Source organism: Pan troglodytes, chromosome 14, assembly GCF_028858775.2.
Source record: "Pan troglodytes isolate AG18354 chromosome 14, NHGRI_mPanTro3-v2.0_pri, whole genome shotgun sequence".
NCBI classification, from domain to species: domain Eukaryota; kingdom Metazoa; phylum Chordata; class Mammalia; order Primates; family Hominidae; genus Pan; species Pan troglodytes.
The window spans coordinates 34,323,343-34,343,068 of NC_072412.2; the positions used below are offsets into that span (position 1 = coordinate 34,323,343).

Genomic DNA, 19,726 nt, shown 5'->3' on the forward strand with positions numbered 1-19,726 from the left:
TTTATTACATTTCTTTAAGTATCATCTATAAATTAAGGATACCTAATTATATGTATATTAATATGCATAGTGGTAGCACTCAGGAGAGATCTCAGGAGAGTCACAGTTTAGTAGTGGGACTAAATGAGCCTAATATAAAGGCTACTCTAGAATAAACCTTAAAAACATGCCTTGAAAGCATCAAACTGATCTATACGTTATTTAACTTCCAGTTAGAACAAAGCCCCAACACTGTAAAGGAATGCGAAAAGTCCATATGAAAAACCATAAAATTAAATATTAGACATCCAACAAAAATTATTAAACATGCAAAGAAGGAGAAAAATGTGATGCATAAGCAAAAGAAAAAAAATCAGTGAATAGAAACAGATTTTGAGACAACAGAAATGGCAGAAGTGTCAGATACGGACATTATAGAAGCCATTACATGTATATTCAAGATGTTTTTCAATGTAATGGAAAAAGTTAACATATTGAAGAGAGAAATGGAAGATATAAAGAAAACAATGACAATTTTAGAGATGAAAAATACAATAGCCAAAATGATAATATCTCTGTGTAGGAGTAACATGAGATTACTGACTTCAGAACAAAGGATTATAAGAGGTAGAATACTGTGATAGCTCCAAGATTTTCCTGTGTACGCACTCTGCAAAATTCCTGGGATGATAAATATGATGGTGTTTACTCCTGTGATTAGGTTATGCTGTATGGCACATTGGCCTTTAAGAAATGGTGATTATCCAGGTGGGCTTGACCTAATCGCATGAGCTCTGTAAAAGAAGAGAGTTTCCTCCTCTGGTCACAGAACAGGAAGTCCGAGAGACTTGAAATGTGAGAGAAATTTGACATGAAGGAGGATCTTTATTGCTTAGATGGAGGTGATCATCTTATTGCTTAGATGGAGGAGCAAGGACCTGAGAAAACCACATAGCTAATAGCACTCACCAGCTGACAGCCAGCAAGAAAGTGGGGACTTTAGTCCTACAGCAGGAAGGAACTGAATTCTGCCAATAATTGAATGAGTTTTGAAGAGGACCCTGTGCTCCAGGTGATACAATACTTCAGTGTATTCCATAACTGGCTAATCATATGGAACAGCAACTTTTGGAACAAATAAAGCTAGCAAAATATTTTTGTTACAACTTGATGAATGTACAAATATTATTTTTTATAAATGTGCAACCTTTGAACAGCATGATGAAATGAAGGGAAAAATATTTTTTTCAACTTCACTGCTGGCTGACAAACACATCTAGCTCTAAACTGTGCAAACCAAAAAAAGGATGAGATTGTCAGCAAACATCACCTGGAGTTTGTCTGGTGGAGTGTGTTCCAAAGGCTCTGCTATGGAAAGTATCCGGTTGTATCTGCCCAGATTAAGGAGCCTATATCAGAATAGTAATGCACATTGTCAAGAAAGTCTTGCTATGAAAATAGTGTCAGTTAAACTGAAAATAGTTTCAGTTACACTGAACAGTGGTGTTAGTAGCATAATAAAATTTTGAATTACTTTAAGGCCAATGTGGTAAACTTGCTATTATTCTTTATATTATGTGATACTATGGCAGATTATCATAACTGTTATTGCATGCTGTAGTGCAGTGGTTATTGGGGGAAAATGTCTGTCAAATATTTTTCATGAACTCAATGCTTCCAAACGGGGAAAGATATTTTTTCATGATAGATATGATCAAAGAGCACAAACAAAAGTTAAAATCTTAGAGGTACACAATTTCTGTGATATGTTTCACAATTTAATAATAATTATCGGCCCAGCTCGGTGGTGCATGCCTATAATCCCAGCACTTTGGGAGGCCAAGGAGAGAGGATAGCTTGAGACCAGGAGTTTGAGACCAGCCTGGGCAATGTAGTGAGACCCCGTCTATATAAAAAATTAAAAAATTAACCAGGCATGGTGGCATGTGCCTGTAGTCCCAGCTACTCAGGAGGCTGAGGTGGGAAGATTGCTTAAGCCCAGGAAGTTTAGGTTGCTGTGAGCCGTGATTGTGCCTACTGCACTCCAGCCTGAGCAACAGAGCAAGACCCTTTTTCAAAGAAAAAAATTATTAAGTATTCTGATCTTTAGGAATGATCTGATTTTGTTCATCTTTCAAGTTATCACCTGTCATTTTATGGATTGGGCAGACTATTTTATATTTTATTTTCCAGCAATAGAAGATTCACAGATAGCAAATTAATGGATCTGGAATCCATTTCTGTCATTGAAATATAACTTACATCTTATTTTAACTATACAAAATGTAGAAGAGTTTTCATTCCATCAACATACCTGTGTGACACTACTTTCTCCTCTTTGAGTGTTATTGACATAAAACAAAAACAATTTAAGTATTTATTATTCCCGAGTTGCTTTATTGCCAGTTCACCTTAGATTAGATAAATTAACAAGCAAAAAGCTCATTGTCAACATCATAAACTTTATTTATAATCGCAGTATTTGTTCAAAATATTCATATAGGCATTTGGGACGTGAGGATCACTCTTTACCTAAAATTTTTTGTTTAGTTATGTTGTGTAATGAAGAAAAGTTACAAGTGTAATAGTAGTTGTCTAAATTAATCACAGTTCACTTTCGGTGAACAACACAGGCCATTTTTATAATTGTATTCTTTTTCTTTGTGCTATTTTTGTCTAATTATATTTATTGATATGTAATTTTATGTCTGCCTAATCAAATAACAAAAACAGTTGTGCTTTTATTTTGTGTAGTTTTAAAATGTTTTATTTTTTCAGTAATTTACAATTGGTAAATAAAAATTCATATTTTATTTTCTAAATGTGTCAGTGAATGATGGATTTAGGACATAAAAGTAAATTTTCACAAATAGTTTGAGAAACCCTTTTCTGGACTACTCTTCAGCTCCTTCACACCCTACTCCCTTCTTTCAGCTCCTTTTTGAGACTTTAAGAAAACTCTGAATTAGCTCTCTGGTCTCTCTCTTTAAATTTTGATGTAATCCCTTAGTTCAGACTCAAATCCTTCTTGAAGTATTGCCATAGTTTCTTCATTGGACTCTTAGTTTCTAGGCTTTCTCTCGGTTTATTACTGACAATTTTGGAAATAACACTAATATATAATACAATATAGTAATAGTAAGTATAATTTATGTACCATTTTAATATAATAAATATTTTATAATATATAATAACTATAATAAAGTAATTTTTCTTCCTAAAATTCTCAAAAGGCTCCCTGTAATTTTTGAGACAAAGTTAAAATGCCTTAACATGGCAAAACTATTCTAATTCTGACTTGACTCAATTACAATAATCATCTCCAAAGTGGATTCCTTACTTCTCTTACTGATCGTTGTTCTTTTATTTTTACAGTTTTGCTGCCTATTTCATGGTTTTAAAAGATAAAGCAGATTATGTCCTTTCTTGACATAAAATTTCTAGTAGTATTTAGAGTAACATTTCACAAGGGCCCTAGATAAGATGACTATTGACTACGTTTCCAACTTTATCTCATGCTATTCTTTCTTTTGCTCACTATGAAACCATCAGACTACCTTCTAGTTTTTTAATCATGCCAAGCATTTTCATGCCTCAGGATGTTTGTATTTTGTTCCTGGCTTTTGGCTCTTTTCCCTGTTTTCTGTGTGACTGGTACCTACTCATTCTTCAGGTCATCTCCTCCGAGAGGCCTTCCCTGACTCCTGTGACTGAGTAGCTTCCTTTCCATTATTATTCTTTCTCATATCATCTTGTTTTATTTCCTTTCTTCTATTCAGTGCTTTGTTTAATCGTTTATTAGAATGTATGCTTCAAGAGGGTAATCATAACTAACTTTTTTTTAGTTTATGTATTTATGGTGTACAATGTGATATACTGATATTTGTATGCATTAGGGAATGATTAAGTCAAGCTAATTAATGTCTTCATCACCTCACATATCATTTTTTTTTTGTGGTAAGAATGTTTAAAGTTTATTCTCAGCAGTTTTCAAGTACTGATACATTATTAACTATAGTCACCATGCTGGAAAATAGATCACCAGCATTGATTCCGTCTCTGTAACTGAAACATTGGTCCTTTTGGTGAACATCTTCCCAGTCCCTAGTAACCACTATTCTACTCTTTACTTCTGTGAGTTCAACTTTTTAAGATTCCCTATATAAGTAAAATTATACCTATATTTGTCTTTTTATGTCTGACTTAATTTAATGCAGTATTCTCCAGATTCATCCATGTTGTCATAAATGACAGGAGTTTCTTTTTTATGGGTGAATAGTGTTCCATTGTGTATATACATTTTATTTATTCATTCATCTGTTCGTCAATAGACACTTGATTCCATATTTTGACTATTGTGAATAATGCTGCAATGAACATCGGGGTGCACATACCTCTTTCAAATACTGATTTCATATCACTTGGATATATACCCTGAAGTGGAATTATTGAATCGTATGGTAGTTCTGTTTTTAATTGTTTGGAGAATCTCAATACCATTTTCCATAATAGCTGTCCTAATTTTCATTCCTATCAACAGTATGCAAGGGTTCCCTTTTCTTCACATCTTCTCCAACACTTATATTTTACTTTTTTTTTTTTTGGTTGTTTTTTTTCGAGATGGAGTCTCACTTTGTCACCCTGGCTTGAGTGCAGTGGTGCGATCCTGGCTCACTGCAACCTCCACCTCCCGGGTTCAAGTGATTGTACCGCTTAGCTTCCTGAGTAGCTTGGATTACAGGCACGCCCCACCATGCTGGGCTAATTTTTGTATTTTTAGTAGAGACGAGGTTTCACCATCTTGGCCAGGCTGGGCTTGAACTCTCCACCCCAAGTGATCCACCTGCCTATGCCTCCCAAAGTGCTGTGATTACAGATGTGAGCCACTGCACCTGGCCACATTTTCAATAATAGTCATCCTGTGTGAGGTGATATTTCTTTGCGGTTTTAATTTGTATTCCTCTAATAATTAGTGAAGTTGAGCATTTTTTATATACCTGTTAGCTGTTTGTCTTCTTTTGAGAAATGTCTATTCAAGTTATTTGCCTATGCTTTAATTGGGTTATTTGTTTTGTTGCTGTTGAGCTGAGTTCCTTATATATTTTGGATATTAAACCTTTATCAGATATATAATTATATATGTTGGCATTTTATTATTAGTATTATTGGTTGCCTCTATTCCATTATAAAAGTGCATGATACATTTTAATAGGATTTATGAGAAGAAAAGGAAAAAGTAAAAACAAGCTAGGGCAAGAGAAAAGCAAAATACATATATATGAATATATTGTAAGTTCTAGTCGATAATTTATTTAAAATATAAAAATTATAACTACATTAAAATTTGAGTTCTAAACATTACTTGTAAGTGGAACTTCGGGAAGAGCAAAGTAAGAACCTCCAAAATACTGCTTTTCTAAAAGTAGTATTTTCAAAATACTACTTTTTTTAATGTTATTTAAAATGAGAACACTGGCAAAAACTGTCAAAATCAACTTTTTCAGTTCTTTGGAAAGCAATCAGGTTTACAACAACCCAGAGGCTGTTAATTCAAGAAAAACTCTAGACCTTTATAAGAACAGCAAGATTTAGAGTGATTTAACTCACCCTGTTGCCATCTACCTTTCCTCAGCTCTGTGGTAGCTTTGAAAACCAGAGGCCAGACACCAGTGGTAGTTTTGAAAACCAGTAGTCTAGCAGCCACTGAGGATAGGAGTGGGAGTAGGTTAGGTTTAGAATTCCTTAGAAAGTCTCGACCTTAGAGCATTATAACTATTTGAACTGTATGGAATCTTCCTGGAAAACCTCCATTCACAGGGCTTATTATTATTTGACCTAATCTAGAGCTTGTTTAGTGAGAAAAGCCTGTCTCCAAGGTATTTGTTGAAAATAATCAGCTTTTTTCTTTAATGTTGCAACTGCTCGAAGTGACAGTGCCAGTTGGGGCAAACAAGAACCTTGCCTAAAAGCTTAAACAGATGTGAGAATGAGATATCCATATTCCCAGGGCTGTCCTCAGGCCCAGGGAAGACCTGAGAAGGCCTCAGTCTCTCACCTTTGGCTGACCTTGAGGCCCAGCACAAGAAGGAAGCGCAGGCTAAGAGAGAGTTTTAAACCATGAGAACATTGCAAGCATACCCAAACACACACACACAGAGCCTGTGGCAAAGGGTGGAAAATTTATTGGTTCAAGACATTTAAGACAATGTCTGTGCAATCATTAGCTGACCACTAGGTTAACTGAGCAGAGACTTAAGTGGCTGCAGATGATGGAAAACAGATTTTACAGAATTAGTTCAGGAAAATGGATAAACAGAACAAGAACAAACTGTAGGTGGGGTCAGATTTTCATGATTGCCACATTATGTTATTTAAAATATCCAGTTTACAACAAAAAGAATTAAGAGACAAGCAAAGAAATAGGAAAGTATGGTCAATACACAGGGGGAACAAAGCAGTTGATATAAAATGCCCCTGAGGAAGCCCAGATACAGAACTTACTAGACGGAAACTTTAAACCAGCTATTTTACATATGCTCCAGTAATTACAGGAAGCATTTTCTAAAGAACTAAAGGTATAAGAGCAATATCTCACCAAAAGGAGGATACCAATAAAGATATATGTAATAAAGAACCAAATAGAAATTCTGGAGTTGAAAATTGTAATAACTGAAATGAAAAATTCACTTAGAGGGGTTCAGCAGAAGATCTGAGCTGGCAGAAAAAGAATCAGCAACATGAAGATAGCTCAATTGTGTTTATCCTACGCTGGGGAACAGAACAAAGAAAGAATGAAGAAAAGTGAACAGAGCCTCACAGACCTTTGTGACACTATTAAGTTGAACCAACATATGTATACTGGGAGTCCCAGAGGAAAGAAGAGAAAAAGAAAGGAGCAGAAAGAAAATTTGAAGAAATATTGGCCTGAAAACTCCCTACAGTTGATGAAAATCATTAATATATATGTCTAAAAAGCTCAATGCACTCCAAGTAGGATAAACTCAAGAGAGACCCACATGTTGACACAGCGTAGTCAAAACATCAATTAGAAGATGTTCTTGGTTGGCTCTTAATTTTCATTTTGTCTCTTATGAGCGTATAAGTTAGTAATAATATTTAATTCCTGAAGTTGTATTCTTTTCATACACTTAGTGTAGCAAGCAAACAAAATAAATCATATATAAATAATTGCAAATAATTAATTCATTGCAGTATTTTTGTTTAAAATGAACTTTAATGAGGATTTAAAATCTTTTTGTGTATTTTTTTTCCTCTTTGGAGTTAAGATATTTAATTAATTTTGCATTTATGGATTTAATATAAACAAAATGTGTAAGTTAGTTACATATAGCTTTTTTATGTTTCATTTTAAATTACAGTGATTTAGTTTGCTTATATTATTATTTGAAGTACCAAAGCTTAATATAATTTTTAGTGCTATACTAACAAGGTGCTGTATGTTTCTTTCATGATATTCCTTATTTAGAGAGTTTGGAAAATGGCAATTTCAGTAATTTAATATGTAAGACATATTGAAATTCTTCATAAATCATGGTAAAACAGGATTTTTGGAGGAAGGAATGTGATACGTGAAGTCACCGTGTAAATATCATGTCATTTGCTGAAGTTGTCCTCATATTTTTCTCAAAATGTATTAGATGAACTCATTATAGTCAATGAAAAACAGTAAGAAAAAGAGACATCTGGCATCCAAATGCCTGTTTCTGACAAGGTTAAGATCACTCTGGCTAGTAATGTTTCTGCTCTGTGTACTGACATTGCCTGTTGCTACAGAAACTGATAAGAGCTATTGAAAACTTACATGCCTGTGATTAATATAACCTACACAGATGCAATCATTTATAGTTTTTCTGCAGTTCATGCCTAACTTCCTATTTGAATCATGGATTAAATCCTCAAAGTACTTTAGTGTCACAAAGAGGTATTCTGGAAACACGAGTTATCTAAGTTGAAGTTTATGGTATCAACTGAGAGCATGTTCTGTTAAAGATGTCAATGCATACTGAGAAATATGTAGGTTTTTTGACTGCTGATCTGTTTTTTTATTGCTATTATAAAATATCCTATTGGCATTTAGTTTTATTTCTATGTAATATCGTAGCGTGTATGCTTTACAAAACATATTTATTTGAATAAAAGTCATTGAAATATCAAAATTACTACTTCCTTTTTGAAATCATTCTTTTATCAGCCTCAATAAAAATAAAATCGAGATGTTTTTAGTACTATGTAAATATTTTGATGAGCTATTTGAAAATATTCTAATATTTGATTTCTAGAAACTTTTAATTGTGTTTTGTAATCTAGAGGTCAACATTTATATTGAAGTTTCAAGTATCTAGTTAGAAAGTTAAAGATTTTAATATCCATTGTAAGTCAAATAGTTGAGCAGAAAAGCAAAATATTATGTAGTTGGTGGCAAAAGTCTTTTGATGTGGTAGCTTGTGAACACCAAATCAGATTTTATTTCCTTAGGTATTTTGTTTGCTAGTGAAATGCTTTATATTCCAGTCTAATATAGCTTGAGAAGTTTAAACTTTTTGTATAGCTGTTAATGTAACATGTCATATATAACGATACTTAGACATTATATTAATGGAAAGTCAAAACAGTAGACCATATCTGTAAATTAGCTAAATTCACACTAAGTGTTAGATATGATTGTATGACTTCTGATAATTAAACTCTATAAAAATTAGCCCATGCTAGTAACCATGACACTGTTTTGTTTTTGTTGTTGTTAAAGTTTTTGTTTCTGCATTTACATTTTCTGTCCTCTTGTCGCTATAACTATTTAAACTATTTAATTCTCTCCTGATACTTTGCTGCAATTGTTTTCTCTCAAAAATGTACAATCCATAGATGCAAATGTATGTTAAAATATATTCAGTGGTATCTCTAATAGTGAAAATAACTGCCTCAGTCATCTTATCTTCTCATTCTAGATTTGTAGGTTATTTTATCAACTTCCAAAATTTTGGCTATTGCCTCAGTTTGAATGATCCCAAAATGTATGGCTATTCTTCTTTTGACCTACAGATATAAATATCTTAGAGATTCTGTAGACTAAAAGTGATTCAAAATTTAGTTAATTATTTTCCTGAAGAAATCTCATTTTCTTCCTTTCTCAGTTAGTGACGTATTACCACTCTTTTTCTTAACCTAGATATTTCAGAAATACCCTTAGTCTTCTCCTCCTTCTCATTTATAGGGTTACTATTCTAATTTAAGTCTTAGTCTTCTCTGACAAGATTTTATTAAAAATGCCAAACTATTGTCTTTACTTCTTACCTGTTTCCTTCTCCAGTCCTTTGCCTACTATTATTGACATTGTCTTCTCAAATGCAGTTATTTTAATTTTTAATCTTGGAAGCAGTAAAGAATCTACCCTGATTTTCACATTGGTCATCCAATATGAATGTTTGAATATTATTATCATATTCCACAGATTAATCTATTCTTTCAGTCTATCATCTTTGACCAAACTAACAAATAAACAAACAAAATTTAAATCTATTCAACAAATATGAGGAAAACTATGATATAACATTGCATTGTGATAAATGCATATTTTAAGTCAGTTTAAATTAGTATTTGATATTAGGAATATTGAATAATATGAGGATGTTATTCCTAATTTAATGTATAGATTTGATATAATTTGACTCAAAAGAAAAGGGGGAGAAAAAAATGGGAGATTTTATTTCAAAACCTGGCAATATTTTTCTGATGCTTATCCTAGAAAAAGTATTATAAATTCACACGCTCAGGAAATCTGAATGGTATGCCATTAGTTTAAATTCAAGCAATTAAAAAAACTGTCTAATAGACAACACCCAAGAATTGAGTCTGTTACTGACAAAATCCCTTCATATTGTTTTTAATTTTTTAGTATGTGTGTACAAAACTTTCAGAAGCTGTGATCACACCCAACAATTCTATCATCAGAACAACACTTCTACTAGAGATTTCACAAAAGATTTTGTGAGATGTCTTGCTGACATCAAGGTAGCCTATTTTCCTGTTGGGCAGTTTCCTGGTTTCTTGTCCTAACAACTTTTGAATTCAAAGAAACAAGCAAATAATAACAAAATCTAAGAGAAGTTATATAGAATTTACTGATTTTCAATTTTTAGGAGATCTTTGAAATAATTTAGTCTGTGCTTCTCATTTTCAAAGATTATGAAACTTTCAAACTTAAATGCAAGTTTAAGCAATACAAATAGCTAACATTTACTGAGCTTCTACTTTAAAGTGAGAACTGCAGTGAATTTACATATAGTAGCTTAATGGTATCTTACTTTATTCAAAATGATTAAGTTAAGGACTGTTATCTCCATTATACTTAGATGAGATACACTTTTCAAGGTTATCGTTTAGAATTTGGTAACATTTTATTATGTGGAGAACTTTATTACATTAACCTTTGTATGATGAAATTTGATAGAAATTTAACATTTTAAAGATTTTTTTATTTCATTACTTTTAGTTGTTAATATTATATGTGTATTTCATTATCTGTGTAGTTATATGCACATATATGTTTCTGATTTAATTTTCACAAATTGAAATTTATATTTATTTACAAAGAATGAGCATGAGTATTCCAAAATATAGGCCTTGTCCTTGAGGAACATTATTATATTATTAATGTATTTATTCTTTTGAACTAATCATTTGACTTGCTTTGCATTTTGCAAGTGTGTCAGAATTTTACGTATTGTAATTTTAAAATGATCTTCGATTATCTTGAATATTTCAGATATTATTAGTTATTGAAGTACCAAAGAAAGTATAAAAATGACTTTATATTTTTAAGGAAACTAATAGAGAAATATAAGAATTTCTCTTCTATGATTGGCAGCTAACAATCAAAGGATAAGAGGGGAACATCATATAATTATTATTTATAAGCTGCTTTAGGAAATTGTTATAGGAACTATTTCCTGATGCTTTTGAAGGCATCAGTTTTGAAATGCCAGATGATTTAAGAAGCAAGAGGATTATTTTGATGCTCCCTGAACAAAATAGTAGGTGTATTGGATGATATATATATATATATTTTTTTTTTTTGAGATGGAGTTTTGCTCTTGTTGCCCAGGCAGGAGTGCAGTGGCATGATTTCAGTTCACTGCAACGTCCACCTTCCAGGTTCAAGCAATTCTCCTGCCTCAGCCTCCCGAGTAGCTGGGATTAGACGTATCCCACCGTGCCTAGCTTATTTTTGTGTTTTTAGTAGAGACGGGGTTTCGCCATGTGGGCCAGGCTGGTCTCGAACTCCTGACCTCAGGTGATCCACCTGCCTCAGCCTCCCAAAGTGCTGGGGTTACAGGCATGAGCCATCATGTCTGGCTGGATGATATCTTTCAACTGAGTTGTGTTACTACTATGCACATCCGTTTAGCAATTTTTTGTTTCTACAGGTTTTGTTTTCTTTATTTGAATATATGAAAACATTTGATTAATAATACAAGATTTTTACTTTCAAAGCTTTTTTCTAACCTAGTTTCTTTCATTACAGAAACACCTGCTGCATTTCCAGACACTATAAAAGAAAAAGAAACACCAACTCCTGGTGAAGATATTCAGGTAGAAAGTTCAATTCCCCATACAGATTCAGGAATTGGAGAGGAGCAAGTGGCTAGCATCCTGAATGGGGCAGAATTAGAAACAAGTACAGGCCCTGATGCCATGAGTGAACTCTTATCCACTTTGTCATCCGAAGTGAAGAAATCACAAGAGAGCTTAACTGAAAATCCTAGTGAAACGTTGAAGCCTGCAACATCCATATCTAGCATTAGTCAAACCAAAGGCATCAATGTGAAGGAAATACTGAAAAGTCTTGTGGCTGCTCCAGTTGAAATAGCAGAATGTGGCCCTGAACCTATCCCATACCCAGATCCAGCATTGAAGAGAGAAACACAAGCTATTCTTCCTATGCAGTTTCATTCCTTTGACAGGTAGGTACTGAACTTATTATTCACAGGGCTTTATACATAAAAGGAAAATTAGACTTTGTTAATTTTAAAATATAAGGAAGATCTTGAAAACTTTATTAATGTAGATTCTTATTACAAAGACAATCAAAATGATGGCTCAACCTAATCTTATAATAAGACATCTTAATAATACATCTTAAAGAAGAGGTTTCAATGTGATATGATGGATAGCACATTGAATTGGAAGTAGGGAAACATGGATTATGGTTATATTCCATTATCAAAGGACTACAGTACATTGGGGTGTTATTTTTCTCTTTGGACTTAGTCGTTTCATGTATATAATGGGGAAGGGGATGGGTCACATCTGTCCAAGGTTTATCCTGGCTCTGAAATTCCATTATAATATTATAAAATACTATAATAATTGTTGGAGATTATATGACATGCTTTAAGTGATAATATTTAAATTTGAACCTTAAATGGAAGTATATGGAAAAATTTTAAAATTGTTTGTGGTCATCTTCTTTATGAGATTTCCAATACCAATGTAAAAGCTGTATTTTGAAGCATGTATTTAAAAGTAAATATTTTTGAAAGGTATTTTGGCATTTTAGGTATCGAAACTATTTATAACATGGCCCATATGTCATATGTCTACATTCAAATGTTAAATCGTGCAAGGAATTTTTTTAAGGAACAATTAATTTTTTATTCCAGTATACATTCAATAAAAATGATAGTTCACAGAAGCAGAATAAGATACTTTAGAACCTAATACCCTAGTCATCTAATATCTTCCACTATTTAAAAACATGTGCAAGATTAGAAGAATATTTTAGTCACTAATTACTAACAGTAGTACTTAACATTGATCACTGGGGTTAATGCCTATTCCAAATAATGTTTGCATGTTAATGTATTAACTAAAAAATGTGATGGCTTACCTTTTAAAGTAAATCATTGTTATTGATGTTTTAAAACATCTTTTCATACCAAAAACTTATGTATATGTATGAGGTGATTGACAAGCAAGTGTTTTTTTTTGTTTTAGAAAGACAAGATCAAATTAGGAAATAAAATGTTTCTAAATGGAAATGTCAAAGTATATAGTCAAAAAATAATATCTATTCCATATTGCTTTCTCTAAAGTAGCCAGACTGCTCTTGTTCTAAGTAACATTTTAGTTTAGGGGTAGAGGATGTGGCAGTATAGTCATTTCAGTTTGGATGAATACCCTTTTTTTTTTTGTTTTTGAGATGGAGTCTCACTCTGTCACCCAGGCTAGAGTGCAGTGGTGCGATCTTGGCTCACTGCACCCTCCACCTCCTGGGTTCAAGCAATTCTCTGCCTCAGCCTCCTGAGTAGCACCTGCCACCACGCCTGGCTAATTTTTGTATTTTTAGTAGAGACGGGGTTTCAACATCTTGGCCAGGCTGGTCTTGAACTCTGATCTCATGATCCACCCGCCTTTGCCTCCCAAAGTGCTAGGATTACAGGCGTGCGCCACCGCACCTGGCCGAATTACCCTTTTAATACACAATATAATTTAAACTTTGCCTGTAAACACTTTTGCCAGTGTTTTACAAATACGTCTTGAAAATCTGTCGTGGAAAATGTAAGTGGCACTGGTTATCATGCAGAATATAAAGATGAATAAAATTAGTTTTATCTTCTATGAATTTAGAGAGTAGTAAGAAGATGTTTGCAAATAATTGCTATAATAGATAAAATGTGTGGTGTCAGAAGTTTTAAAAAGTAAAAAATGGTAGGACTATAAAATGTAAGAAATATTTTTCTTTTTTTGGTATTTTGGTATTAATATTGTGTTTGGATGTTCATTCATATAGTGATGTTCCCTGGGTGTTCCTTATGATGTTTCACATTTATTTCACCTTTTTCACATATTTGGTTTATGTTTTCATGATATGCCTGTATGTGTGTTTATAAGTTTGTATAAACATATGCATGTAAGTATATGTACTTGTGTATTTCTATAAGCCTATAAGGTAATATATAGTAATTTAAGTTTTGTATTCTAGTTAATTTTAAATTATATCTTTAAATGTTGGTAAAATACAAACCAATAAATACAGATGATTATTGTGATTTACATATGAAAATCCAATGAAATAAACATTAAGTAAAATTTTTTGTTTTAATTTGGATTATTGTTAGAATGAGTTTTTTAATTAAAACTTTAAAAAGCAGTCACCTGAGTGCTAATATTCTTAGCTACTCAAAATTTATTATACTTTTGAGAATATTGCTTTAAGAAAAATACAGCTTTTTATGTTCCTATAGCATTTGTACAAAATGCAGTAGGAGTGGAATCATTATTCTAAATTGCATAAGTACAAATGAAATGGAAGAGCACAAAGCATATTTCAGTTCTTTTTAGGAAAAGAGTCTCTAGTGTAGTTAATATATGCAATAGCTCACGTACTATCAAATGTAAATGATGAGGTGATATTGATGAAAGGAGGGGATTGAGGTCTCGGGGGCGCTGATGACGGATTGAACAGAAGCGGCCTTGCACTGCACGTAACTCAAGTCTGTCGTCTTCACTACTCAAAGCCATAATGGGAGGTGGCAGTTTGAAATGAGTTGCCACGGCAAAGAGTATTATTTTTGAAATGCTTTCACACAAATCACTAGGCCCTGCATACAACTTAGTTTCATGCTTTAATGTCATCAGGAGGCACAAATTGGTGTGTCTAATTGTTTGCCACCTGCCAGCAAAATGAGCTGCCAGCCAGCCAGACGGGTTTGATTGTCTGTCAGCCATTCAATAGATTGAGAGTGACAACATCAAAAATTTAACTTCAAACTCTGAAGCTTTGAGCAGCTTTTCAGAGACATCATCCCCACAAGTGCTTCTGGACCAGTGCATTTTTCAATTATACTTCCAGGGTATTGCTACCATTTGCCTTATCTGTCTTAAGGTAGCTATAATTACATTATGAGGTATATAAACATATTTCTGAAGCACTAAAGTCTGAAATCCAAGTTATGACATGTCTTTTAACATCAGATTGAATTCGTTGAAAATGAGATCCAGGATGACAGGCTTTAGAATGAAAGTCCTGAATGCTACCGGTTTCAAACACAGAATCTATCATGGGTCTTACTTTACCAATAATGTGTTTTTCATTTTAATCTTTAGTTGAAAAGTAGATATAAACTCAGTTGGTCGCTTCTTTGTAACTAAATCACACTCCTAATAATATTGTACAGTCTCAATAGAATTCATGTAGGATTTTACTTTTGTTAACCAGTTGTTTATTGATTATATTGCAGACATGCTAACAATGATTTCCTTATACTTATCCTGGATTTTAAATTTGGAAATAATTTCCTAGAACAACTGGGATAATTTGAGTTATGTTAACTTGTGTTCTACGTCGAGTGTATCTCACCCCTTAGGATAGAGCATTGGTGAACTTCAGTGTTTTGAAGTTTATAATAAAAAATTGCAACATCAAATTCTTAGAAACATTTAGACTTAATTAAAATAAACCTTTTTTCTTTACTATTACATATTTCATCAGATTATGAAATATTACATAAATGTTCTGTACATATAAGGAAAGTACTGATTCTTTTTCTATTTCCTTCAGTCATCTGTGCAGATTAAGTGTATATCTTTGATTATACTCAGTGATCCGAACAGATGTGTACTCATGAAGTATTAAAATGCTAGAGATCCTCTAGTACTGTTCTATAATGAGCAAACACTGTATGTAAAGAGGAAATACAATCATAAAACTATAACAATTTTTTCAAAGTTCTGTTACTGTGAGGCAGAGAGAAATATTTATGATGGTTTTATTTTTAACAGAAAAGCTTAATAATCTCATTTTAGAATTCTTAAATCAAGTTGCCAAGTTCTCTAACAATACTATCTCTTTGGATAGATTGCTATATTTATCGATGGTTTATAAAATGTTTTAATTGAGCTATTATTTTTCATGTACTGTGTAACTTTTACTTTGGAGTAATGCTTTTATCTAAAGCCACCAATTAACCTTTTACTTACCTTTTAAACTAAAAATTTAATCTTATATATCTGCATGCTTTTTATCTTTTGAGTGTTTGGTATATATATATCTATGTTTTGGTTTAGTTTTAACTTCCTAGGATTTCCAGAGATTCCCACTTAGTTTGAACAAAAGACAAAAAAAAAAAAAAATAGAGGTCAATGTGCTTCTCATACATTTTTAACTGTTAGTATGTTTTTAAAAATTGTTTTAAATGTGGGATATCACACAAAGCTTATAATTGTGCTGCTTCTTTGGCTAACAGACCTCAAACTTACACTTCACTTTTTCAGATTTTGCAAACCTCCTGTATTCAAATTACTGGGTTTGATATATTCAGGGAAACTAGTAGGTATTTTTTCCTCAAAATTTTAATATCCTTGCTTCCCAGTGTTTAATTCTCTGAAAAAGAAAAATCTATTTTGTAAATAATATAGGGCCAAAAAAGCAACTTAGATAGACTTCATATTATTAACCATGAAGTATAAGCTTGAGCTAGGTATTTTCTCTTTAGTTTCATTAGTATTCTAATATTGATATTAGTGGTAAGGATGAAATTTCAGGGTAAATATTTTTAAAAATGTTGAGTAGAGTTAATGAGGTCTTCTTATGTTGATTCATTTAAAGTTAGAATTAAGTAACTATGAAAAATTATAATTACTTCTGAAGACTTCAATTTGTTCTTATTACTTTCTATTTTTTTAAAAATGTATTTTGACCCTATCACTTAAAAGATGAACAAATAAACGTAAGCCAAATTGATTATTCATCTTCCAGCCTTTACAATTGAAATTTTCTACATCTAGCCACTGTAATTTCTGCTTTTATTATGCTGCAAGTGCCCTGAGTATATATTTTAAGGTCAATTGCTGGAAGATTCAGTTTTGACTGAGCATGTTTGTGTCCTCATTTCCCCAATGTTGTTGACTTTGTCTCTCCTGGCATTTATAGACAGCTGAATAAAGTTCAGTGAGCTGAATAAAGTATCTCTCATTAATAGGTGATTTAATGAGATTCTTTATTGTTTCTTAAACATATTTTTAATATTGCAATTCTCAAATATTTTACAAAATAAGGAAGCATGATAGATAACATCATGAGAGCATTCACCTTGCGATTTCTGATGAACTGAAGTAAATTGTCATGTTATCCTAGAATCAGTAACAAATTATTTTTCTCTTTTAAGTTTCAACTTTTTCTTTCAAGATACATATTTAACATCCACATCCTAGTTAGAGAGTGATAATCTGGAAATTAGGGGAACTGGATATTAATAGTTGGTCTCTCTTTAATTTGTTCCAGGACCTTGATCCATTCTTTTTGGCTCTCTGGAGCTCAGTTTCCCAACCCATATAATATGATATAAAGCTACATGATTTCTAAAAAGTCTCATAAATTTCCAAAATCCTATTTAAATGAAATGGGCTTATTATTAGTCCCCCAAAGCAACAGATAGATATTTTCGAGCTTGGCTAAAAGATTTGAATCCCAGAAAATGTGCATCTCCATTCTCAAACTACATTAGCCCCTCAGCGTCTCTAAGGTGGATTCTTTCTGTTACCTCCTAACTGCCCTCACTATTTCCATGTTTCCTCTCTCACCCCAAATTTATCTTTTACATTTATGCCATAGACATTTTTCTAAAGTGTGAAGCTGATGAAAATTCTGAAATAATTCTTGTTATTTATATAATAAAGGAGGATTATTTTAGTTTGGAATAGAAAGTCCACACCTTTCACCAGCCAGAAGTATCTAAAGCAATTCCTTTAACCTACCTTGTTTTTTCATGTCTCTTTGCCTTGCTAGGTTTTTACTATTAAATTTTTGTATGCACTTTTCCCTACTTGGTTAATTTCTATTGATCCTTTTCATTTCAGCCCACTCTTCCTTGATTGTGCACAGCCTGTGTTCCTGAAAGGTCCTGGGCATAACTCTGACCAGGTCAATTATTGAAATATATTGCATGGTCAGTTTGTCTGTCATATTCCTTAAAGTATCTAAGGAATATGCCCCAGGGCATGGGGCATGTATTATTTGTCTTGTGTCTCCCAAACTTAGTGTAATCCACTGTTAGTGCTCAAACAGTAGAAGGGAACAGAAAGAACGGGATTCTTATACTGTGCCATGAATAATTATAAAACTCACTTGCCTTAATGAGTCACTGTTTAAAAGCTCTTTCTTATCTTCAGTATCTCCGTTTGTACTTAGGATAGACCATGATGTACACAGATAAGATAGTATCCCTGTTTTTACAAAATTTACCGAGCTGTTTAATGGAGACTGCCAATACTCTATCCTTATACCGCTTTTCCTGTCCCTTTGCATTCACTTCTTTGGCCATCTCATCCACTCTCCTGGCATTAAATAGCATCTGTATGCTGATGACTCTTATATTTATATCTTAGTTTGAACCTCTTTTCTAAACTAGAGACTTATCTATCCAATTGCTTATTCAACATTGCTATTTGGATGATTAAAAAGAGGTATAAAAAATTAGTATAAGAAAGCTGCTCCAACCACATTCTTCCCTATCTTAGTTAATGGCAACTTGTCCTTTTTGTTACTTAAGGCAAATTTTTTTGCATAATCCTTGACTTTACTCTCATGTTCACATCCAGTTCTTATTTAAATCTTATTTGCTCTGCCTTCTTAATATTGCCAAAATTTGAATCACTTCTCACCAGGTTTTACTTTGCTATTCCACTCCAAACCACCATCATTTCTTGTTTGTAGTATTGTAGTCTCCTAGCCATTCTCCACAGTAACCATTGTCCCTCCTAAGACTATCTGTGACATAGCAGCCAGAGTAGTCCTATTATAACGTAAGGTTATATCCTTCTTCTGTGCATAAGCCTTCATGGTTTCTCATCCCTCTCTGAATAAAAGCCAGCATCTATACGATGGACTACAAGGCCCTGTGAGCTCAGCCCTCTTACTTATCTCATCTCTTACAGCTCTCCATGTCACCCAGTATTCTCTTGTCACACTAGCCTTTGTACTGTTACCTCTGCCTGTGATGCTCTTCTCTAGATAGCCTCCTGGCTTATTCTTTCACCCCCTTCAGTGTTCTCTCAAATACTACCATTTTTTGTCAATCTTCTCTGAGCCACCCTTTCAACATTATTCCTTCTTCTTATCTATGCTTTATTTTTCTTACAGCACTTAACATCTGATATACTATATTTACTCATTTATGTTATTGTATTTGCTATATCTCTGTATTGAAATGTCAGTTCCATGAGAGCAGGGATTTTATTCTATATATTGCTATATCTCCAGAACTTACGTCAGTTCCACACACATTGCAATGCTCAATAAATATTTGTTGAATGAATGAGTGAATGTATCACCTCTAGCTTTGAGATAGGATAAATTCAATGATGGAAGAATTCACATTTACATGTATTACTTATTAGTCAATTTATTAAAATCATATAATCAATTAATGAAATATTTTATCAAGTGAATTAGATTGAAATATGTCCTGGCTTGTACCACTTTGATGATAACTTTTACAACCTTGGAGTGTGTATAGATTCTATGTAGTATAAAAGAATTATCCACTTTCTTGTAGTTAAGAGTCTTAAAGATGTGTGGTAGAAGTTTGAAATTGTGTGGAAAGCATAGTATTGAGATTTTTTTAAAAATTCCATTGGTAAGGAATATGTAGAATAGAGCAGGGGTCCCCACCCCTGGGCCATGGACTGGTACCGGTCTGTGGCCTGTCAGGAACCAGACAGCAGGAGG

General features: G+C 32.9%; 1 protein-coding gene across 11 annotated transcripts in view; it reads left to right on the plus strand.

Moving 5' to 3' along the window:
• NBEA (neurobeachin) overlaps positions 1-19,726 on the plus strand; it is a 708,564-nt gene that overhangs the window by 242,661 nt on the left and 446,177 nt on the right. For all 11 annotated transcript variants that reach the window (XM_016925167.4, XM_054664886.2, XM_054664889.2 and 8 more), the window contains one exon: positions 11,522-11,960. In XM_016925167.4, the coding sequence (XP_016780656.1) occupies positions 11,522-11,960 (439 nt within the window). The remainder of the gene's footprint in view (positions 1-11,521; positions 11,961-19,726) is intronic.